This window comes from Oncorhynchus mykiss, chromosome 12, assembly GCF_057628025.1.
Source record: "Oncorhynchus mykiss isolate SJ-2025 chromosome 12, ASM5762802v1, whole genome shotgun sequence".
NCBI lineage: Eukaryota > Metazoa > Chordata > Actinopteri > Salmoniformes > Salmonidae > Oncorhynchus > Oncorhynchus mykiss.
The window spans coordinates 54456978-54482282 of NC_143033.1; the positions used below are offsets into that span (position 1 = coordinate 54456978).

The 25305-nt window shown below is 44.1% G+C and overlaps 1 protein-coding gene across 1 annotated transcript; it reads right to left on the reverse strand.

The window, feature by feature from the left end:
* Nucleotides 1–306: 306 nt before the first annotated feature.
* On the reverse strand, nt 307–24167 carry lars1b (leucyl-tRNA synthetase 1b). Its single transcript, XM_036937784.2, has 32 exons — nt 23960–24167; nt 23555–23676; nt 23363–23450; nt 23182–23262; nt 22956–23093; nt 22680–22841; nt 18645–18757; nt 18489–18552; nt 17845–17912; nt 17426–17651; nt 17173–17260; nt 13857–13933; nt 13686–13739; nt 13430–13570; nt 13153–13230; nt 12877–12962; nt 12608–12673; nt 12377–12459; nt 8939–9077; nt 8422–8634; nt 7426–7483; nt 7189–7252; nt 6337–6520; nt 6117–6207; nt 5883–6023; nt 5447–5587; nt 3659–3769; nt 3083–3193; nt 2554–2658; nt 1757–1852; nt 1335–1467; nt 307–982 (listed from the first exon to the last, which is right to left on the reverse strand). The coding sequence occupies exons 1-32, from the start codon at nt 23963–23965 to the stop codon at nt 777–779; spliced, it is 3534 nt and encodes a 1177-aa protein (XP_036793679.2). The 5' UTR covers nt 23966–24167; the 3' UTR covers nt 307–776.
* Between the last annotated feature and the right edge of the window lie 1138 nt (nt 24168–25305).

Sequence of the window (25305 nt, forward strand, 5' to 3'; positions counted from 1 at the left end):
TGGACTTCAGTCCATTAGATGTTTTTCCATTTATTCATTGTTGTGTTTTCTAGGTTGGTCATGTGAGCATCCCACCCAACTGGCAACCTAGAGCAGGGTTTCCCAAACTCGTTGCAGTTTTTGGAATTGGATATTTGAATCAGCTGTGTAGTGCTAGGGCAAAAAACAAAAGCGTGCACCTGGGGGAGTGGGGGCAGGACCAAGTTTGGGAAACCCTGACCTAGAGGACCACTGCAGAGGGAATGTGACCATAATACAGGACATATATCCCAACATGGATGAAAATAAAGAAATGCACCACCCAAATACGTTAAAGATGTATTTATTTTAGGAAAATTCACGTCACCTTGTACAATTACTCTTTCGTCCATTCTTTAAAACATCATGACAGACACTGAATTGCTGAAACAACATAATATACGATGGGAGGACAAGACACGAGTACATTCTATTTTTTTTTAACCACTTGAATAGAAACGGTAAAGGCAAGACTACTTCCTGGCTGTACTCCACAGAGCTGTGTATGTCAGAGCACATAGTAACATCTACAGCAGAAAAATGCTGTCTTGTCATTCTGTTACAGCCTCCTGCTGTTCAGTCCCACACCCCTACACAGAGAGCAGGGCCCTGTTCAAATGCTTTTAACATGCATCCTTCCTACCTTCCTTGAGGTAATTACTGATATCTTTGAGACTAGATTAGCCCTTGTAAGACCAGTGGTTTCCTCAAGGATGGAAGCATTGTAAAAGTATTGAAACAGACCCAAGACCTGTGCTCTATTGTACCAGGTACACCAGGGTGTCTCCTATGTCTACGCTGAGGCCATTGTCTGTCATAAGGACCTTCCTGTCAGCCAGGCTGATGCTGAAGGACGACTTGTCAGAGATAGGCAGCTTGCCCTGCTCCTCCCTCCCCAGGATGGGCACCCGGCGAGGCCCCAGGACAGGGTCCTCAAAGCGCATCAGCTTCACTTTGGACAGGTCTGCAAGGGGACAGGAAGACAATGTAAATGCTTCACTTCAGTCAGGTCTACAGGACATAAGGGACGTGTTGAACAGCAACCTAAAATAACAAAATTCTGCTAATTGTATGATCAGGAGTTACTGTACAGAAACCAAGAGCACGGTACTCATCTAATTACTACTAGACTTAAACAATTACAACATCTAAAAGAACAATGTATACTCTGTAAAGTTTACTTTAAAAGTGAACTCAAGGAAACAGCAATAGCCCAGGGCAGGCTATTAACAAACCTTGATAAAATATGGTTCAATTACACGGTATCAATAGGAAAGCAGTGAAGTCGCAAGGTCTTTAGGGGTTTAATAACATGCCTTTAATGAATCTGTTGACTTTGGATAGTCTCCGGATGATGCTGTCTCTGCTGTCGCCCTGTCGGATGTCAATAGTGGTGGTGAAGAGACCGTTGGATGGCTGGGGGTTGAGCAGGGACACTGCCACACCGGGCTAGGGGACACAAACACACAGCTCACTGGTCTGAACTAAATGCATCATTCACGAAGTGTTCAAATCATTATACAGACATACAAATGCATGTTGTCATAAATCACATGTTTTAGTGTCAAGGAATTATTTACCATGGCTGTCAAAAATGTTGAAGTGCACATTGTGGTTTAAGAAAAAATGATGAAAGTTCTAAAAATAAAAAGATGTCTCAACACTATAATGATGCAACTACAATGATGCAAAAATCTGTGTGGAGGGCTAATCAAGCAGAAATAGTGGTAGGATTTACTTCGGATCTGAAGACACTGAACGGTTTCCCTGGGCAACAGTCCTCCTTTATTTTGTCCTCTGCCTCTGATGCGAATACCACATCTATCTGATCAAGCTGGGGATGAAAAGAGGAGAGCGAGAGAGCAAGAGAGAAAATGAGAAAGATTGAGGGAGAAACGATTAGCACAGTAGCCAGTGTGACATGCAGAGTGTGTTTGAGGCATTGTGAATTCATACTGTGGTGAACAGGTGGAGTGCAAATAAAAGAGCGTTGGCATTGGCCTGAAATCCTGATGAGATTGGCGCTGCAGCAAAGTTACCCTGATTGCACATTCAAGGCAACTGTTGTCGTTTCAGTATAATTGAGACTGGCTACAGAGGGGATTACAAACTAGATCTTTGTGTGTCAATAGCCTCTAAATAAAGGGGGCTGGCTGAATCACTCTGGTCAATACAGTACTAATAAAGTACACTTCTCTAGTGGGGAATTAGCTTGGATAATGAATGAGGTGGGAAATAGGTTAGATTGATAAAACACATAGGGCTGTATGGACAGCAGTGCTCGTAAACAGATACAAAATAGCTGCATTCCACCCTCGAGGTGAGGGATAAATGAACAGGCAAACTAAAAAAGAGAAGTCAACAGGAACGAGGGATGTTTAAAAACAACAGCTTGATGGATGTATACACTTGTTTCGGCGATGACCAGGGGGCTAAGAGTTAGAGAACGAACATCAGGTTGTGGAGTCTGTCCTCCACAACATATTCCATGAAACGTGCAGTGCTGGGAGAAAGTGAGGGAAGTGTTTGGTGTACCTCCAAAGAGTTAGTCAGATAAACTAGGTTCTCCAGCAGCACGGCTCGCTCGTCAAACTCTAGTTCCAGGTCCAGAACCCTGGCGCCATTCTTCTCCAGGTTTTCCTGAGGAACACAACACACAGCAGTTAGCCTTAAAGCGCTTGTGTTCACATCCGTTTATTTGACACACAGCACGGTTTTACAGTTAACACAGGCAATCATCTGGCTTGGAAGACTTTGTTTGTTTGATCACTTTGGCACAGCCATACCTCTAGCAATACACCATGCTGAGCTCTGAACCACTGAGTAAGGCTAGCAAATCACTGTTGTGCTGCTCCTGTATGAATACAATTGATTTAATGAAGGGAATCTTGTCCTCAATGTGCTTAACTGTACAGAGAGATGTTAATTTTTATTAGTCTCCTTGTGAGAATGCAGAGCCTGGCAGAGGTCAGCCGAGAACCCTGTTATAGTGATACCCCACCCCACCACAGATCAGGGCCCTGGGGGAGCAGAAAAGGGCCAACCCTCCTGTCCTCAGCCTCACCTTGATCATGGCCACGAATGGCATCATTCTCTTCATGTACTTTTTGAGCTCCGGCAGGGCGCCAAGCTCCATGGCAATGACCTTGTTATCAGGCAGAGCGCCCTTGTTGCTCTGAACACACACACAGGGAAGAACACACACACACGTACAGGGGGGGGAAGAGTGTCAGAGTCTATCATCAAGGGGATTCCAGGTTGTCAGCAGAATGACATTCTCTACCTCTGGGCAGATCACAGCTCACAGTAGGGTCTCTCCATTCTGTTGCAACTCCACCCCAAAACAACAGGAGGGAACAGCTTGAACTCACATTTTATAACTATTTCTAAACAGACTTAGGATGTCTCACAAATGACACCCTATTCCCTATATAGTGCACTAATTTTGACCATAAACCTATAGGACCCAGCCTATGAGCCCTGGTAAAAAGTAGTGCACTACATAGGAAATAGGGTGTCCTTTGGGACTCAGGTTAAAAACCTAGTTGAGTCAGGTTCATAGTGGATTCTTTCCCCCAGAATCTCTCGGTCTGCCTTGTATGATTCCCCATGAGGCAGATTCCTGGGGGTTGGTACTTGCCTTGTAGTGTTTTCCCAGCAGCGAGAGGGCGCTGTGCTGCCAAGAGGGGTACGTCTTGGCAACGTAGATAGTGCAGTGGGAGGGCTTGGCCGTGGGCTTCACGTCACCCTTCTGTTGAGGGGAGGGACACAGAAAACGGAGAGCTCAGTCAATCTGCTAGTACTGTTCTAGTCTTATTAAACAACAGCAGTAGCATTACCGTGGCTGCGATGCGCATCAGAGCAGGCAGTCCTGATCCAGCCTGACATCCATTATCACACCGCCTGGGTTAACATGACATGACTGAGAAAAGTCACTCTAGTTAATGCTGCCAGGCCTACTCTACTCCGTTATACAAGATCACCCTCTGCTGAAACCTATCGGCAGTAGTCATTATCCCGCTCTAAAAGCTACTGTGTGAACTAGTCTCTGTGCCAAGTGGAGCCGGGCATCCGTGAACTCATTTTACATGACAGCTGTCGTCTCTTCCAGTCACCACGCTAGACACTTTGCCTTCACGGTCACCCCCCCCCCTCTCTCTTCTTAGATGAGTAGTGGCGGGTGTGTGTGAGCCACACATTAAATGTGTCTAGTCCCCATGGCAGGATGCTACAGCTACTCTAATGGTCTCTGAAGTAGAGCTGTTCTCACTGATGGTCACGATTCAATCCATGTCGCAGAAGTTCAGCTATATAGTGCGATTGAAACATACATTTTTTAAAGAAAGGACAACATGAATAAAATGTATGAAAGCGAGAGCTTCAAGTTGTTAATAATATTCTCCTTTGCCAAAGAATTAGATATAGCTAGAACTATATATGAATTATAGGATCTGTGCTCCCTGCTGCCTCCAGGCACTTACTAATGGAATGTCAAAATGTAGACAAGGTTGAAAAATAAACATACATGCTAGAAGCTATGAATATATAGCGCTCCGCCATACACGCATGTCACTAAAACGGAAAACTACACAGGATAACCTGATGATGGAACCTGACATTTTAACATCTGTCTAGGACTGTATCCATTTGAGAGTGAGAGCTAATTGGTCTCTGCAGTGCTGTGAGAACATTACTAAAACAATGAGATCTAACATGTCACTATTGGGGAATGGCTGCACAACTTAGTGGGATTTGCCTGTAGCCAAGGCTGGTATTGTCATGGTTTAATTAAGTGACTTGTTTTCTGGCTCAATGTGCTCTGTGAAAGGGAGAAGATTCTGCAGGACTAGTGTGTCTCATTTAACAATTAGGCTATGCATCAAACATGCAAAAGAGTGCATTTCAAAACTTAGTTCAGCTCCATAAAGCACACAATATTCACTCACTGTATTACTGTGGTACTGGTACAAATGTATTGTCATTGCAATAAAATGGCTAGTTCCCTGTTGGCTGTGTGCCCAGATCTCTCTGCACCTTGGCAGAGCGTTAATGTGACCTTGCTCTTAGCGGGGTGCCAGGTAGCTAGCTATAGGTCTTACCTTGATCTTAGTGGGGTGCCAGGTGGCTATAGGTCTTACCTTGCTCTTAGTGGGGTGCCAGGTAGCTAGCTATAGGTCTTACCTTGCTCTTAGTTGGGTGCCAGGTAGCTTAGCTATAGGTCTTACCTTGATCTTAGTGGGGTGCCAGGTGGCTATAGGTCTTACCTTGATCTTAGTGGGGTGCCAGGTAGCTAGCTATAGGTCTTACCTTGCTCTTAGTGGGGTGCCAGGTGGCTATAGGTCTTACCTTGCTCTTAGTGGGGTGCCAGGTAGCTAGCTATAGGTCTTACCTTGATCTTAGTGGGGTGCCAGGTGGCTATAGGTCTTACCTTGCTCTTGGGGGGTGCCAGGTAGGCCTTGAGACGTATTCTTAGGTCATGTGCTGTCTCCATGACGTACTGAGAAGAGCGCATCAGCACCTCGTCTACTGGACCTGCCACTGGCCACAATGCTTTCATCAGAGAGCCAGTCTGGGGAGAGAGGAGGGGGTATTATGGCAATATTTATGACCACAACCTTTTTTGGGGGAGGGGGTTGCGGTTCCAACTTCAGTAGGGAAAGCTCATCCTACATCCTTTTTTTAAAGCCAAACGTAACTGGACTGCGAAAGGGGAAATTGTATAGAAAATAGTTACAGTGCGGACATGCGTAACCTATTAAAAATGTGTTATTCTGAAACAAAGTATAGCCTTTCATCCTGACAAGGTTCTGATATGGATGCATGGCCTTTAGAGGTTGTCATATTGTGAGCCCTGTCCCCCTTACCTTGCCCATGAGACCCCAGGTGTGTTCACAGAGGTGTGGGCAGATGGGGGCCAGCAGCAGGGTCTGCTTCTCAATGAACTGGAACACCAGGTCCCGGTGCATCCCCTCGATGGCCAGCTCCCTGTACTTATCCTTGGCTGCCTGCCAGGACACACACACACAGTTTAGGGTCTCGTCACTGGTGATTGGGAATGCTGCACACAGCCCAAACACTGACAGATGTCAGCTTGTTACCTGGAACTCAAAGAAGCCGCTCTTCAACGCCTCCTTGTACATCATCCTCTGATAGTGCTGCTCGGTCTTCATGATGCCTGCATTCATGTCACTGAACAGGGGGAAATAAGTCAACAAGTCTTAGAACTATGCTAAGGTAAGACATTTATCCTCGCTAAAGATCAATTAGTTGGAGTTTGGATGACGAATGCACACAAATTTGTGTCTCATTGGACTGTACCTGCCGAACACGCGGTCGTTGAAGGTGTCGGCTGGCCCGGTCCTCAGGTTGTTCTGATTGGCTATCATCTCCTTGACCCACTCCACCCAGGTGTAGAGGCGCAGGATGCCAGCGTCGGCCATGGCCTCCACAAAGTTAGCGTCTTCCACTGTGTCTCCCGCGTCCGCCAGGGCCATGCGCATCCCTGGGCAAAGGCGCACACACACACAACATGGTAAGACTGTTTAACACTCAGGGCGCACACACACAACACTCAGGGCGCACACACACACAACACTCAGGGCACACAACAAAGTAAGACTGTGTGCGTTCTCTGAGTGTTAAACACACACTATTACAGCGGCACTGCTAGAAACAAGCACTTTGGCACTAAAAAAAGTCCGATCAATTTGTTAAATGATGCATAATAACAATCAGAGCTTCAAAACAATTCCCCTCCATCCTCTCTTGTCTACTACAAAAGTATGTGAAGAGTGCAGTGTATTTAGGCAGTCCAACTTCTACATAAATAACCAGAACGAAGCACTCCGCCACAGGCATGGCATCATCTCAAAATTATTCATCTCCCATCACCACTCTGGGACAGATGGCATTGATTTCTATTCTCCAAGTAGGAAGAGGAGATCAAAAGGAAGGCAGGAGAAGCTTATCCCACTGCTCTGCTCCCCCTTCCTCTTCTGTTCCTCAAATAAAGCTAGCCACCCTCCCATCAGAGGAGAAACAGAAGGAAACATTGAGAAGTAAAGAATAACTAATTGATTATGCTAACGACTTCCGGAAATAAATGACTACTCCTCTCATCAAGCTTCCTAGCAATTAGGAAGCATTGTGGTAAGAGGCTGGAATGCTTACCGTCAGCAGAGAACTTGGCGATGGCTTCACTCAGAGTGAGGAAATTGCCCGTGGATTTAGACATCTGATGAATACAAACACAGATCGTTAGGAGGATCACACACAAACACACGCTTTTTGTGTAAGACACTGACGTCTTAAGACAAACACACCGCTCCCATCATGCCAGAGCGGGAGACAGAAAAAGGAGAGTTCATTGCAGTTAACAAAATCAATTTGAGAAGGAAATAAACGCACCTTTTCAGAGTTCAATAACAGGTGACCATTGGCTCGGACTGCCTTCGGCCATTTTCCGCTGTGTACACAAAGATAATCTCCTTGAAAATCATGGGGCTCTCTGGAGGGATTGTCTTACATTCCATACAATCGGCAAGGCGTCAAACCCATAACTGATTAGACCCTGCAGTGAATTGCCATTAGGCTTAAAGCTGGGCGATATGGGCAAGAATCCATATCATGATAAATGTACTGAATTATCACGATAACGATAAGTTTATAACAATGTGCAGTTACTTTTTTTTATATTACCCTTAAAACTACTTTTTTGGGCCTCCCGGGCGGCGCAGTGGTTAAGGGCGCTGTACTGCAGCGACAGCTGTGCCATCAGAGACTCTGGGTTCGCGCCCAGGCTCTGTCGTAACCGGCCGCGACCGGGAGATCCGTGGGGCGACGCACAATTGGCCCAGCGTCGTCCGGGTTATGGAGGGCTTGGTCGGTAGGGATATCCTTGTCTCATCGCGCACCAGCGACTCCTGTGGCGGGCCGGGCGCAGTGCGCGCTAACCAAGGTTGCCAGGTGCACGGTGTTTCCTCCGACACATTGGTGCGGTTGGCTTCCGGGTTGGATGCGCGCTGTGTTAAGAAGCAGTGCGGCTTGGTTGGGTTGTGTATCGGAGGACGCATGACTTTCAACCTTCGTCTCTCCCGAGCCCATACGGGAGTTGTAGCGATGAGACAAGATAGTAGCTACTAAACAATTGGATAACACGAAGTTGGGGAGAAAAATGTTTTAAAATAAAAAATAAAAAAACACTTTTTTGAATAGTTGTGGCTACCATTGTCTCGTTTCATTTCAAACTCCTCTACGTAAGGCTACGTTATTCTAGCAAAGCATGTAAACGTTTAAATCTAAACTATTATATTAATTAGGAGGAATAACAGACTTGTACCCCTGCAGCAGCCCTAGAACCAGAGAGAGGCAGGCAGGCAGTGACAGGAAGGTGGTACATCTCACCTGTCATTGGGCCACATGGCCACGTGGTTGTACAGGTAGTAGGATAGGTGGTTGGGCACCAGGTCCTTCCCAGACACACGGGCATCCACGGGGTACCAGTACTCAAACTCCCTTCTCAGCCTCTGCAGGTGCTCCTTGGGGATGTCCGTCTTGGGGAAGGGAGAGCTCTTGAAGAAGATGAAGTCCCACACCTCCCTGGTCATCTGCTCTGGCCTTACAGAGAGAGAGAGTGCAGGCACAGACTCAGATTATGTAGTGGCTCCAATAGTACTGTATCCATAACCAAATAGGGATTTAAAAATCTGGCACAGCGCATTTGTCCTCTTCTTCAAAAAGGAATACATGTGCAAAACAGTACATGATGACCATATACATCTCCAACTACTAAAATACAAACTTTCTCCATTGCAATATGTTTAAAAGGACATCTGAACATGCTGCAATATCTTCCGTCTGCATCTACAGATGCCTATCGCCGCTAAATAAGACAACCGCGTGAGAGTCGAGTGGCGCATACTTGATCCCTAGAGGAGAGGGTCCCTGTCCGTTGAGCACTCCCCCCTGGAGGAAGTGAGCCACGGTGTAGTAGGCCATGTAAATGGTGGAGTCAGATAGGGACTCGATCAGCCACTGCTGGTCCCATGGCAACCTTGTACCTATGGCAACAAGCACACCGTACAAAAAACAACAACAATCAAACACTTAATGTGAACAGTAAGGGATATGATTATCATATGAATACTATGGCTTAGCATGCTGGGTCCACCAATGAAATGGATCACAGATCATTAAGCATGTGAAACGTGTCCTTCCTGCAGTATGGCACATGACCTACTAAAACATGCTTCCTTATTGTGGGTATTTTGTCTCCATCTTAAGTCCTTGCAAATTCCAAAAAGGCTCTGAACGGTTACTGGTGGTCTCAAAAGATCCTCTGGACGTGAGAGGTCCCAGAATGTTTTCTGACAATGTGACTCTATGGGGTCTAGTTATAAACTGTATTTTATAGCTATAGCTAGGCCCAGAGTTGTAAGGTCACATGGTCAGTAAAACCTCCTGGTTCTGCACAGAATCTGCTGTGTTGTGACAAACTGTGACAAACCACCAAGAGAATTCTCTTCGATTATAATCACAGCCGTATATATCCCCCCCCAAGCAGACACATCGATGGCTCTGAACGAACTTTATTTAACTCTCTGCAAACTGGAAACAATTTATCCGGAGGCTGCATTCATTGTAGCTGGGGATTTTAACAAGGCTAATCTGAAAACAAGACTCCCCAAATTTTATCAGCATATCGATTGCGCAACCAGGGGAGGAAAGACCTTGGACCATTGTTACTCTAACTTCCGCGACGCATATAAGGCCCTGCCCCGCCCCCCTTTCGGAAAAGCTGACCACGACTCCATTTTGTTGATCCCTGCCTACAGACAGAAACTAAAACAAGAGGCTCCCACGCTGAGGTCTGTCCAACGCTGGTCCGACCAAGCTGACTCCACACTCCAAGACTGCTTCCATCACGTGGACTGGGAGATGTTTCGTATTGCGTCAGATAACAACATTGACGAATACGCTGATTCGGTGTGCGAGTTCATTAGAACGTGCGTTGAAGATGTCGTTCCCATAGCAACGATTAAAACATTCCCTAACCAGAAACCGTGGATTGATGGCAGCATTCGTGTGAAACTGAAAGCGCGAACCACTGCTTTTAATCAGGGCAAGGTGTCTGGTAACATGACCGAATACAAACAGTGCAGCTATTCCCTCCGCAAGGCTATCAAACAAGCTAAGCGCCAGTACAGAGACAAAGTAGAATCTCAATTCAACGGCTCAGACACAAGAGGCATGTGGCAGGGTCTACAGTCAATCACGGACTACAGGAAGAAACCCAGCCCAGTCACGGACCAGGATGTCTTGCTCCCAGGCAGACTAAATAACTTTTTTGCCCGCTTTGAGGACAATACAGTGCCACTGACACGGCCTGCAACGAAAACATGCGGTCTCTCCTTCACTGCAGCCGAGGTGAGTAAGACATTTAAACGTGTTAACCCTCGCAAGGCTGCAGGCCCAGATGGCATCCCCAGCCGCGTCCTCAGAGCATACGCAGACCAGCTGGCCGGTGTGTTTACGGACATATTCAATCAATCCCTATACCAGTCTGCTGTTCCCACATGCTTCAAGAGGGCCACCATTGTTCCTGTTCCCAAGAAAGCTAAGGTAACTGAGCTAAATGACTACCGCCCCGTAGCACTCACATCCGTCATCATGAAGTGCTTTGAGAGACTAGTCAAGGACCATATCACCTCCACCCTACCTGACACCCTAGACCCACTCCAATTTGCTTACCGCCCAAATAGGTCCACAGACGATGCAATCTCAACCACACTGCACACTGCCCTAACCCATCTGGACAAGAGGAATACCTATGTGAGAATGCTGTTCATCGACTACAGCTCGGCATTCAACACCATAGTACCCTCCAAGCTCGTCATCAAGCTCGAGACCCTGGGTCTCGACCCCGCCCTGTGCAACTGGGTACTGGACTTCCTGACGGGCCGCCCCCAGGTGGTGAGGGTAGGCAACAACATCTCCTCCCCGCTGATCCTCAACACTGGGGCCCCACAAGGTTGCGTTCTGAGCCCTCTCCTGTACTCCCTGTTCACCCACGACTGCGTGGCCACGCACGCCTCCAACTCAATCATCAAGTTTGCGGACGACACAACAGTGGTAGGCTTGATTACCAACAACGATGAGACGGCCTACAGGGAGGAGGTGAGGGCCCTCGGAGTGTGGTGTCAGGAAAACAACCTCACACTCAACGTCAACAAAACTAAGGAGATGATTGTGGACTTCAGGAAACAGCAGAGGGAACACCCCCCTATCCACATCGATGGAACAGTAGTGGAGAGGGTAGCAAGTTTTAAGTTCCTCGGCATACACATCACAGACAAACTGAATTGGTCCACTCACACAGACAGCATCGTGAAGAAGGCGCAGCAGCGCCTCTTCAACCTCAGGAGGCTGAAGAAATTCGGCTTGTCACCAAAAGCACTCACAAACTTCTACAGATGCACAATCGAGAGCATCCTGGCGGGCTGTATCACCGCCTGGTATGGCAACTGCACCGCCCTCAACCGTAAGGCTCTCCAGAGGGTAGTGAGGTCTGCACAACGCATCACCGGGGGCAAACTACCTGCCCTCCAGGACACCTACACCACCCGATGTCACAGGAAGGCCATAAAGATCATCAAGGACATCAACCACCCGAGCCACTGCCTGTTCACCCCGCTATCATCCAGAAGGCGAGGTCAGTACAGGTGCATCAAAGCTGGGACCGAGAGACTGAAAAACAGCTTCTATCTCAAGGCCATCAGACTGTTAAACAGCCACCACTAACACTGAGTGGCTGCTGCCAACACACTGACACTGACTCAACTCCAGCCACTTTAATAATGGGAATTGATGGGAAATGATGTAAATATATCACTAGCCACTTTAAACAATGCTACCTTATATAAATGTTACTTACCCTACATTATTCATCTCATATGCATACGTATATACTGTACTCTATATCATCGACGGTATCCTTATGTAATACATGTATCACTAGCCACTTTATACTATACTATGCCACTTTGTTTACATACTCATCTCATTTGTACATACTGTACCCGATACCATCTACTGTATCTTGCCTATACTGCTCTGTACCATCACTCATTCATATATCCTTATGTACATATTCTTTATCCCCTTACACTGTGTACAAGACAGTAGTTTTGGAATTGTTAGTTAGATTACTTGTTATTACTGCATTGTCGGAACTAGAAGCACAAGCATTTCGCTACACTCGCATTAACATCTGCTAACCATGTGTATGTGACAAATAAAATTTGATTTGATTTGATTTGATTTGATTTGAACTAACTCCAACTCCCGTCACCCTCCTCACCCAGTCCGTAGGTACGAGAGCAGGCGTGCTCCTGGAGCCAGTCCAGAGTGGCCTCAAAGTTCTTCCTTGTCTCGTCACAGAACCTAAAGAGTCAAACATATACAGGAAGCAGTTTGATCAACAAAATCGTCAACACACTGACACATTGCTTTGACAAGGAGCTTGTTAGCAGTGGTATAGTCACTGGAGGGAGCTGGGGCAGTTGAGCGACAGAACAGCGGAATGACTCACGTCTCCAGTGGCTTCAGGCATTCCATGGCCTGCTGTTTCCACTCTTTGTCTCCATAATCCAGATACCTGTCAGACGGACACCACATACTTTAGAAATTCAGCTCAGAAATGTTCAGTTTAGAGTTTCCCTAATAATTACCCTTAGATACTTGTCTATGCTGTCAGGTAGCCTTGGATCCACACTGAACATCACGCCATTGCTATCAGTGAAAAGACACAACAGGAAAAACTACCATAAATCAGGGAGTATTTTCAGGCTCCATACTCACCACTGGTCGCATAGTGCCACCACACACTCGTCTGAAGAGCGTGACATCACCTGCTTCTCTGGCTCCATGTAGATCAAAGCTTGGCCCTGGGAACATTGGTAGAGATCCCAGTTAGAAAACAGAGACACATAATAAAGAACCGTATCAAACACATCATACAGGTCAGAGAAAGAACCAACAGTAGCATACAGCACCACATTGTAAACATAGTTGCAGAAAATAAACAGAAATGCAATAAATAGATTGGTATCAAATAATTGATTTCAACCAGGGTACCTTCTCCACCATCATCTTCTGGATGGGTTTCTTGACATCCTGCACCTTTTGGCCCTTGTAGCCTTCAACCAGCATGATCTGAGAAAAGAAGACCATTCATTAGAAAATCAGAGAACATGTGGATGTTGATTTTTCATATACCATTGTATGTTGTTGAACACCTCTGATGCACATCTATAGCCCCAAGTATCCTGAACTGTTCTATGGGGATAAATAAAGCTGCATTGTATTATACGTATGCATAGTCGAGATGTTCTGTGTAGCCATTAGGACTCACCCCTTCATAGAAGCCCTTGAGGTAAACCTTCTCCTTGGCCTCTGCCAGCTTCTCACGGTCATTCTGGCTCTGGATCTTCAACTCGTCACACACCAGAGGAGCAGACAGGTTCCCATAGCCAGGGATCTCAATGATGGGCACCTGGAGGAGTAGGGCAGCAGTGAATATTAGGCACACACTGCACTGTCTGATCATTTAGGGACCGGATAAAGGACGTGAGAGGCAAGGCGAGGGTGTCAGTGTGACTTAAGCTTACCGGCTCAAAAGGTAGGACCATCTTGTCTTCGATACCATATTTCTCTCTCAGGGCCTATAATCCAAGTGACCTCCAATTACATCAATAACAAAAACACATTTTGCAATGCATAGGTTAACTAAAATAGACCAGTAGCCACAAACGGGCACAGTTTTGTACAGTTAGTGTCACCTGTTTCTTTTTGATATCCCTGAGGGCAGCGATGTCATCAGGTGCATCGGACGGTACGCTGGTGACAATGCCAGTGCCTGGGGGGGGGGGGGGGGGGGGGGGGGGGGGTCACAAAACAAGTGGACCAGGATCACATGACAAACAAAACCAACATCTACAAAACACAAGACATGCCCCTGCTGTGTCCTCTGAGGTAGTCATTGCCTTTTCTATCAAACACAGGATGATGCGCATTAGAGCGAACAAAGCCATAGATATCTGCTTTCTGATATTTCAATTCAACCACACCATTTTGATGCAGATGTAAACGCCTGGAGCACAGCGGACCAAAATTATTAATTGTAATGACCAATAGTGCAGCATCCCATCAGGTGTACATCAGTAAGTCACAACTTGTCTGTCGGCCCTGCATTCAAGACCAAAATTGGTTAAAGAAATGTTTGATAAACAAAAAAGTAGACCAGTTTAAAAATGACAAAAAATGTCACCGCTGTGCCATATAGCGATGAACTGATACACAAAACGACACCGGATTCAAAATTTAGCATTTTTCAATTTACCAAAATATGTAGATTTTCTTTGTTCGCAGGTTCAGTAATGGCTGAAAAATTGCAACATTACGCTGCAAATCGCACTGTTGGTTGACTTTAAAAGTCCTAGTCAATCGATCAATAATATAATACTCTTAGCAAATAAAATCAATGATAACAATGATAATAGAAAGGTTCAGAACTTGTGTGAAACATCACAGCAGAGTAAAAAAATATAATCTAAAAATAAAATGGATGGTGTTCAAAGATTGATGGGAGGGGGTTGAGGGGAGCTGAATAATGGGACTAAAAACAAAAAGATACCTATTGTAAAATATACTGTGTCCGTAAAATGCATATTACTGTGCAGTCGGAAAATATTCAGACCCCTTGACTTCTTCCACATTTGGTTACGTTACAGCCTTATTCCAAAATGGATCAACAACAAAAAAGTCCCCTAAATCTACACACAACACCCATAATTACAACTAGAAAAAAGGTTGAGAATTTTTTTGCAAATGTATTAAAAAAATAAAACATTAACACAAGTATTCAGACTAAATTGAGCTCAGGTGCATGTTGTTTCCATTGATCATCCTTGAGATGTTTCTACAACTAGATTGGAGTCCACCTCTGGTAAATTCAAATGATTGGTCATGATTTGGGAAGGTACACAACTGTCTATACAAGTTCCCACAGTTGACAGTGCATGTCAGAGCAAAAACGAAGCCATGAGGTCGAAGGAATTGTCAGTAGAGCTCCGAGACAGGATTGTGTCGAGGCACAGATCTAGGGAACGGTCCCAAAAAATGTCTGCAGCATTGAAGGTCCCCCAAGAATACAGTGGCTTCCATCATTCTTAAATGGAAGAAGTTTAGAACCTCCAAGACTCTTCCTATAGCTGGCCGCCCGACCAAACGGAGCAATTGGGGGAGAAGGGCCATGGTCAGGGAGGTGACCAAGAACCCAGAGCTCCTCTGTGGTGATGGTAGAACCTTCCAGAAGGACAACCATCACTGCAGCAGTCCATCAATCAGGCATTTATGGTAGAGTGACCAGATGGAAGCCACTCCTCAGTAAAACGCACATGACAGCCTGCTTGGAGTTTGCCAAAAGGAGCCGAAAGTGCTCTCAGGCCATGAGAAACAAGATTCTCTGGTCTGATGAAACCAAGATTGAACTCTTTGGCCTGAAAGTCAAGCGTCACATCTGGAGGACACCTGGCACCATCCCTACGGTGAAGCATGGTGGTGGCAGCATCATGCTATGGGGATGTATTTCAGCGGCAGGGACTGGGAAACTAGTCAGGATCGAAGGAAAAGATGAACGGAGCAAAGTACAGAGAAATCCTTGATGAAAACCTGCTCCAGAGCGCTCAGGACCTCAGACTTGAGCAAAGGTTCAACTTCCAAAGGGGCAACAACCCTAAGCACACAGCCAAGACAACACCAGATTGGCTTCAGGACAAGTCTCTCAATGTCCTTGAGTGGCCTAGCCAGAGTCTGGACTTGAACCTGATCTCCGGAGATCTGAAAATAGCTGTGCAGCGACGCTTCCCGTCCAACTTGACAGAGCTTGAGAAGACCTGCAGAGAAGAATGGGAGAAACTCCCCAAATACAGGTGTGCCAAGCTTGTACCGTCATACCCAAGAAGACTCGCTGCCAAAGGTGCAAACTACCTCCCCTCCAGGACACCTTCAGCACCCGATGTCACAGTTAGGCCAAAAAGATAATCAAGGACAATAATCACCTGAGCCACTGCCTGTTCACACCACCTAGAAGGTGAGGTCAGTACAGGTGCATCAAAGCTGGGACGGAGAGACTGAAAAACAGCTTCTATCTAGCTCAAGACCATAAGACTTAAATAGCCATCACTAGCACATAGACGCTGCTGCCTACATACATAGACTTAATCACTGGCCACTTTAATAAAATGGAACACTAGTCATTTTAATCATGTTTACATATCTTGCATTACTCATCTCATATGTATACTGTATTCTATACTATCTACTGTATCTTAATCTATGCCACTCTGACATTGCTCATCCATATATATTCTAAATTCCATTTACTTAGATTTGTGTGCATGTTGTGAAATGGTTAGATATTACTGCACTGTTGGAGCTAGAAACAAGCATTTAGCTACTCCCGCAATAACATCTGCTATACACGTGTTTTTGACCAATAAAATATGATTTGATTTTAACAAAGTACTGAGTAAAGGGTCTGAATACTTACATGTGATATGATTTATTTGTTATAATTTATCAAAAATGTCTAAACCACTTTTTGCTTTGTCGTTATGAGGTATTGTGTGTAGATTGAGGGGGAGGACAATTTAATCCATTTTAGAATAAGGCTGTAACAAAATGTGGAAAAAGTAATGGGGTCTGAATACTTCCCGAATGCACTCAGAAGCGTAAGTGTTGTTCTCTATTAGTTTACTTCAATTAAGGGAGGGGTGGTAGTGTTGGGGGAATATAATAAAGACACATAAAAAATATTTATCAATAAAATATGGGGGATTGGAAATGATGCAGGCAATTACATTGATGGAAGCCACAATCCATCTGTAATATTAAAGCTGATCTACCCCCTAATAAAAAGTAATCTCTTGTCCATTTCAGCAATGTTCACTGTGCTCTACAATGACTTATGTCTCCTTCACTTTAGCTCTTCAAAAGGAGGACTGCCTCAAGCCGTCTCAATGTGCTCTAGCAGAGACAGGATGGATGCAGTTACAAAGTGGTATTTGGAGCATTCTCAATACTTTATTCCAATACCTTTGTCCTCCTTGATGGTAAGCATGGGCAGGGCATAGATGGTCCGGTAAGACGACAGCGGGGCACTAAGAGCACATCCAAGAATATCCTACAGAGAAGGTAAAAATACATTTACCACTATGTGAGTGTATGTGGTCAAACTCATAAGGTGCGTGCGTGTGTGTCAGAGGGAACTCAGGCTATTTAAAGTACATTATTGCGTAAATGTGTGTGCAGACACTTAAACATAAGGATGTCATTTAAATGTGCACACCTTTCCCAGAACATCCATGACCACTGTAACCTTGCCGTTCTCCTTGGTGAAGCCTTGGTAAGACATGTTCCTAGCTGACCTCCTCGTGCTAATGAACACGTCTCCACAGGCCATCTCAAAGGCTATGTACTTGATGTCAGGATGGACCCAGCAGTTAGTCTGGCCAAACATGGTCTCTGGTCTGAGAGTAGCTGCCACCAAGAAGATGTTCTTCCCTTTAAGGCCACTGAGGGTAACAGTTTTCAGAAGAGTATTTGCAGAAGGTGGATGGTAGTCTTTCCCCAACCAGCAACAAATGTTACCTGCTATCAGGCAAAACTGCTAGGTCTAAAATGTGACAAAGTTGATTGTATATCATATCAATGACAATGTAGGTCATGCTAAAAAAAACACTATGTCTAGTCTGCTACATACAGTACCTTAGTTTTGCAGGGTAGGGCTCTACAACCTTCATCTTGATGAGGGTATACTCCTGTGGTCCAACTCCCTAGAATGTAAAAGCGTGATTATAGAGCTGCAGCTACACAACAGAGGGACAAAACCTCATTGAGATTATGTTCCTGCCATCCATCTATACCATGCAGTGTCAGAGGAAGAACCTAAAAATTGTCAAACTCCAGCGACCCAAGTCATAACCTGTTCCCTCTGCTACAGCAAGTCTAGAACCAACATGACCCTGAAAATCTTCTACCCCCTAGCCATAAGTCTACTAAATAGTTGATTAAATAATTAACCAAATAGCTACCTGGACCATCTGCACTGACACTTTTTCCACTAACTTTGACTCATCAGATACACTGCTGCTACTGTTTATTATATGTCACTTTATTCCAAGTTATATGTACTTATCTAAATCAATTACTTCATACTCCTGCATATCGACTCAGTACAGGTACCCCGTGTATCTAGCCAAGTTATCACTACTCATTGCACATTTATTATTTCTCCATTTTCTTTCTCTCTGCATTGTTGGAAAGGGCCCGTAAGTAAGCATTTCATTGTTACCTGTTTTTTCCAAAGCATTTGATGAATAAAATGTAATGTAGTGGCAAGAAAATCTCACCTCTCCAGTCTGCCTGTCATGGTCCATACATGGCTGTCCATCTTTTGGAGAGTAGATGGTATACCTGCAAAAAGTTAGAATGTAAATCAATGTAATAATGCTACAAGGTTTACACATTGCAAGGTTATAATAAACCTTTCCAAGTCCTAAACATACCTTTTACCAAACTTGATTTTCTTCCTCTCTTTCAGGGTGATGAACTGCCACCTCACGAAGGAGTCGTAGAAAGGGTTGACATCGGTTGTGATGAAGGAGCGTCGCCAGTCCACCTGTGATATAATTATGCTTAAGAACCAGGACAGCACCTGAAATACTTTCAAAGTGAAGTAATGGTTGTTGATCTGTACATTTAGGTCTGAATCTTAACTTGAGAACCACACATTTAACTTTCAAATAGTCATACATGGATGTCATTGCTACAGTACTGTTTTTAATTGGTTAACTTTGCATAGGCTTACATTTAAGTCATGTTTAAAAACCCACTTTCAATGCAACATACCAAAATGAACAATGCAAGAGATTTTGTTGTAGGCAGAAAGCATCGAAGTAGGATTCTATTGCATTGACACGCACGACTCAGCCCGGACTCGACACAGACCGGTGCGGCATAAACAATCAGAGATGCAGTAGGCCTAGATACAAATAGACCATTGTCAGATATGGATCTGTGCCGTTTATTTTGAACTGGACTGTGTTGACAGCATTAGCGGTCGTGAGTAGATGCGCTTGTTGTGATATCAAAGCGAGAGCTGCATGTAGTCGCGTGTGCACATTTTGTACATATTCTATCCAGTTATTGAGGTATTAGCCCAGTTATAGATCATTTGTAGTCAGCAATAGGGGAGTGATTGCGTCCTTCCAGAGCATCAAATGTGTGCATGCATTTTATTCTTGTATCCCCTTTTTCCTCCCCAATTTCGTGGTATCCAATTGTCCCATCATTGCAGCTCCCGCACGGACTCTGGAGAGGCGAAGGTCAAGTGCCATGCGTCCTCTGAAACACGACCCCGCCAAGCCGCACTGCCTCTTGACACAATGCTCACTTAACCTGGAAGCCAGCCACACCAATGTGTTGGAGGAAACACCTGGTGACCGTGTCAAGAGTGCATGCGCTTGGCCCGCCAGTGGAGACGGTAGAGCGCGATGGGACAAGGACATCCCGGCCGGTCAAACCCTTCACTAACCCGGACGACGCTGCGCCAATTTTGCGTCGCCTCATGGATCTCCCGTTCGCAGCCGGCTGCAACACTGCCCGGTATCAAACCAGGATCTGTAAGTGACTTAGACTGCTGCGCCACTCGGGAGGCCAAAATGTGTACATTTCTAAACATCTTTGAAAAGCGAGTCAGGTAAAGAGCTGTTTCTTTTGTCTTAAAGGGGCAGTGTTGTATTTTGAGACTGGCTACTTAGCTTATTGAAGCCTATAGACAGAGTGTAGCATAATTTGAGTTTCTGATAATGATCCATCATATGGAGAATCTACTCTGCGTTAGCTAACTTGAGCTGGCTAACGTTAACCATTAGCCATACAGACCGAGTATTGGTAGTGGTGAGCTACAATTCACCAATCACAATTTGACTTAAACAGCCAGATTCCCCACGTGGGGGACGGACGGATGATCCTGCTCTGATTTTCTAGTCTGGGTTGCTCTGACTTCTCCTGTACCAGCAACAGGCTTGCCTCTGGCAAATCATTCCTGCCTGATTGAACTGTTTAGTACCTTGTCTGGACTTCTTTTTCATCCCCCAATTTGTTTGGCCAATTTTTCAACCCGTTCTTCCTATGTATTATTGCCCCTGGAATCTATCTACTTAGATTTACCACACTATATCGCTATTGGATTAGTTGACTCTCCCTCGACCAGTGAAGCAGTCTCTTGCTCTGAAGCGCCTCGCTCCTAACTCCGCCGTCAATCGGTAAGTCTCTACTTTATATCGGCTGGCTTTTGTGTGTTCTGTGGGATCCTGCCTCTGCTAGACTAGTTGGTGTTGATTTCTGGCTTATTACGTAGCTATATCGACCATGGTGGTTGGCTAGCTAGGCTAGTTAGCTGGCTAGGCTAGCAAACAGGCAAAAATATCTAACTTTAACTGGCTGGCTAAGGCAACTGTATACAAGTTATCACTTGATAACTGGTTAGATGGCGTTATGCATTTCCCAAACTTTGGTTTACTTTATTGAATCTGTAAGCTAGGTGTTGATAGCAACTGACTGGCTCAACTGGCTGGTAGGGCTAACGTTAGCAGGCAAGTTGGCTCGCAACCTTGCAAGCTGATTTGTAACAAATTCATAAAGTATTTGCTTGTAAGTTGCCTGAACATTTTATTGAAACCAGTAGTAATCAGTGCAAACGATTGTTTAATTTGAAGTTACACATTTGAAGTTATTTATGTTAAGAGTTCACAGTATGGGGAATAGGCTGGCTTGCAAGGCAGTCCATATTACTCACTCCACGGAAAAACATTTTCCGGCATGACATCGGCATTCTGATCGGTTTTATGTAATTACTCGAAAAATAAAAAAATTGTTATAACTTGAATTCAGACTTAAATGCATATACTAGAAATCCATATGTTACGTTTTTGCTCCCTACCCTTTAACATCAGGATTCATGGTACTGCATACAAGAATCAAGCTCAGTTTACTGTTTTCTTGTCATTAAATCAAATAGTATTGGTCACATACACATGATTTTCAGAATTTATTGCGGGTGTGGTCGAAATGCTTGTGCTTCTAGCTCTGACAGTGCAGTAATATCTAACAAATGACTCAACATATACCCAAATCTGACTAACATAGTCCACAATACAGTAAATACATATGAGATGAGTAATGCCAGATATGTAAACATTAAAGTGTTCCATTCCTTAGTGGCCAGAGATTTCAAGTCTATGCCTATAGGCAACATCCTGTAATGTGCTAATGATGGCTGTTTAACAGTCTGACAGCCTTGAGATAGAAGCTGTTTTTCAGTCTTTCGGTCCCATCTTTGATGCACCTGTACTGACCTGGCCTTCTGGGTGATAGCGAGATGAACAGGAAGTGGCTCGGGTGGTTGATGTCCTTGATGATCTTTTTGGCCTTCCTGTGACATTGGGTGCTGAAAGTGTCCTGGAGGGCGGGTAGTTTGCCCCCGGTAATATGTTAGGCAGACCACACCACCCTCTGGAGAGCCTTGCGGTTGCCTGTCCGGAAGCAAGACGTCGGTCTGGTTTTCCTTTTGTAGTCCATGATTGTCTGTAGTCCCTGCCACATACGTCTCGTGTCTGAGCCGTTGAATTGCGACTCCACTTTGTCTCTATACTGACGTTTAGCTTGTTTGATTGCCTGGCGGAGTGAATAACTACACTGGTAATATGGCAGAATATAAACAGTCACCTTGCCATGGTTAAATGCGTTAAATCCTGAAGCGTGGATTCCGATTGGTCAGACAAGCGTTGAATAGTTCGAAGCACTGTTTGAGTTTTTGCATATAGGACGGGAGGAGCAAGATGGAGTCGTGGTCAGATTTTCCCAAAAGGAGGATGGTTGAGGGCCGTCTTATCATTCCGGAAGTTTGAAAAGCAATGGTAGAGAGTCTTAGCAGCGCGAGTAGTACAGTCGATATGTTGATAGAACTTCGGCAGCCTAGTCCTTAGATTTGCTTTATTAAAATCCCCAGCTATAATAAATGCAGCCTCAGGATATGTGGTTTCCAGTTTACATAAAGTCAGTCCAGTGAAGTTCCTTAAGGGCCGTCGAGGTATTGGCTTGAGTTGGGATGTAAACGGCCGTGGCAATGACAGAGAACTCTCTTGGGAGATAATAAGGTGGATATTTAATTGATGTATTCTACGTTGAGTGAACAAAAGGACTTGAGATCCTGTATGTTCCTAAAATTACACCATGAGTTGTTAATCATGAAATACACCCCTCCGTATCCCGGAGAGATATTTATTCCTTTCTGCGCGATGTATTGAGAATACTGCTGGCTTCACCGACTCCGACAGAATATCCAGAGACAGCCATGTTTTCATTTAACAAAGTATGTTACAGGCCCGATGTCTTTCTGGAAAGAAATCCTTGCTCTAAGCTCATCAACTTTGTTATCCAATGACTGAACATTAGCAAGTAATATACTCGGAAGCGGTTGGAGGTGTGCGCGCCTCCTAAGTCGAACCAGCAGGCAGCCTCGAGACATTATTACTCACCTTCACACCCATCATCTTCAGGTCTTTCACGGTCATGGGTGGGAAGTACTCCAGCCAGTGCGCCGCGTTTGCAAACGGTACTATCTCCATGTCACTCAACCCCAGAGACTTCATTATGTCCCACTGGAATTTTGACCCTCCAGCCTTTGCCACTGCTTTGCTCTGATGATCACACAAGAGATCACAATGAGATTACATGGTGTATGAATGGGAACAATTTCCCCCAAGAATATGAGTAGCGCAGAGGATCAATTGAAATGTTCATCTAAAGTTCACCTTTTTGCCCTTAGCTTTGTCCTTGATGATGAACTCATCTGCAAACTTGGGCTTCTCCTCTTCTTCCTCCTCCTCTTCAGGAAACTGTGGTGGGTTGCCGTAAACCTCCATCTCTCTCTTCAGCTTGTCTGCACAGGCCTGTGGATTAAAATACATTTTAATGTTTAACTTCCAACCATGACATTGTATAATGTACACAGCAAACAAGGGATTAAATTTAACTCACTTTGATTGGCATTCCTGTACAATGCAACCCAAATGGAAATAGGCATTGCTTCCCTTTCAAGCGTTGGAAACCAACAGCAAACTACAAAGAAAAAGACAGATATGTCAGCAAATTGTAAAATGAATCTTTCACAGAGGATATTTAACATAAGACCTGTAAGTCAAATCTATATAAATCTTACCTCGCACTTCGAAAGGCAGAAAGTATGACCAAGATGCAGCCTTCCATTCATGTAAGGGTAGGGGAAGGTGACAAAGTATTTGTTTTTGCTACAAAGGAGAGGGTGGTGCATTAGAAATTGGTTGGGAAAAGTGGACATGAAAACTAAAATAGAGCGTTGATGATCATAAAATAACAGTCCCAGTAGACTTACTTGGTGCTTTCCCCAATAGTGGTGGGTGCATCACAATCAAACGTTCTTTCCTTCTCCCATTTCTGCTGCATGTCCTCTTCTATCTTTCTGAGGAAGTCCAACTTAGCTGTTCCCTTCCGCTCCTAAAATTAATGTAATGTATAATTTAAAATATATATTTGTTATTATTAAACATCAAATATGCGTCTTAACTAGATAGCCAGACGTAGGTCTCTTCCCGGTGTCTAGTTTTGTCTTTTCTAAGTAACGTGTTAGTTGCTAGCTAGCAAGCTAGTTCAAGTTAGCTAATGCTAATGCAGCTAAGTGCTAGCTAACAAAGTAGTTGGCTAGTTATGCATAACATGACTAGCATTAAACCTGAAAAGCATCATACATGCACAAGTAGAGTAAGTAGCCACGACGTACCGTCATTTTGATATAGAAATATACAGAAAACGGTAAAAACTGATAATCTGTCAAGAAAACCCACGCCAACAGCTTCGGCACTTGGCTGATGACATCTACACTACAGCAAGGGACAGCCTTTGCAGACTTCTGGGAAATGTAGTATAAGCGAGTGGCTCTTTTACAGCATATGGACACAGACTACGTTCTCTGAGTACAAAAACACAATAAGACTATTTCACACATATATCAACGCATATAAATGCATATAAACTATATATATATATATATATATGTGTTTTTTTTAAACAGGGTGAAATGATTTTGATACGATTTTAGGCAAGGTCTTATTTTCCTACCAACTGAGTGAAGAGTCAACCCTGGCCTGGCTCCAGTATTATTGAAACTTTGAAATTGAATTTTTAAATACATTTGCAAAACCTAGAGCGAAATCCTACAAAAGTGTTTTTATTAATATTTTTTTTATTGAGAACAAATCAATACAGAGAAAACATGAGGGAACACAAGTATATATAGATTATATACAATGGACAATTGAGCTAGGGGGTACAATATCACATTACACAAAGACCTTAAGGGACATACATACACTTATAATTCTAACAGCTTTTTTATTAGTAAAGTATTTAATTGTCTTAAAACACAGTTCAATTTCTTTTTGTAGGGTAAGAAAATGTGTTTTTTTGCTAGTAAATGTACATTTGTGAATATGAAATTTGGCCAAAAGAATAATGAAATGAATTACATAAAAATGTTTCAGCTTATTCCTATCGTAGGTAAAGAATCCAAGCAGTACATCTCCCCACAATAGTGTAAGACCTTCATAAAAGTGTTCAATTATACATCTACTTATGTCTTGCCACAGTTTTCTTACATGAATACAATGCCAAAAAAAGATGCAACACTGTTTCTGGGTGGTCATTACAAAAGGAGCAATTTCAGTTGATATTTTCCTTAAACTTCTTCATATAGTGGTTGGCAGGATGATATTTATGAATCATTTTAAAGGAAACTTCTTCAATTTTGTTAACAAGTAAGGATGTGTGTGGCAACATCCAAACTTTTTTCCAACAGATATTATCAATACATCCATTCCAATAAGGCATGACATAAGGTATAGATAGATACAACATCCTGCTGAAACAAGGTTCGTATCGCTCTGTTGTTGAATGGACCAAAAGAGAAACAAATATTTCCTACTACAAAAGTTGAATGATGGTTACCCCTTGGTTTAGTCGTCACTAGTTACCACATCCACAAATAGATAAACCCCGCCTATTTATACAACTTGTCTTCTTAAAATCTGATTTTAAACCTAACCTTGAACCTAACATTGACAAAACTAC

Bases quoted from the DNA above. Each gene is read 5' to 3' on its own strand.
- lars1b (XM_036937784.2), bottom strand. The intron at 23,451-23,554 runs GTAAGTCTACTG...TCTCCTTTGTAG, and splicing joins ACTATTGGGGAAAGCACCAA to CAAAAACAAATACTTTGTCA. The intron at 2,659-3,082 runs GTGAGGCTGAGG...TGTGTTCCTCAG, and splicing joins CATTCGTGGCCATGATCAAG to GAAAACCTGGAGAAGAATGG.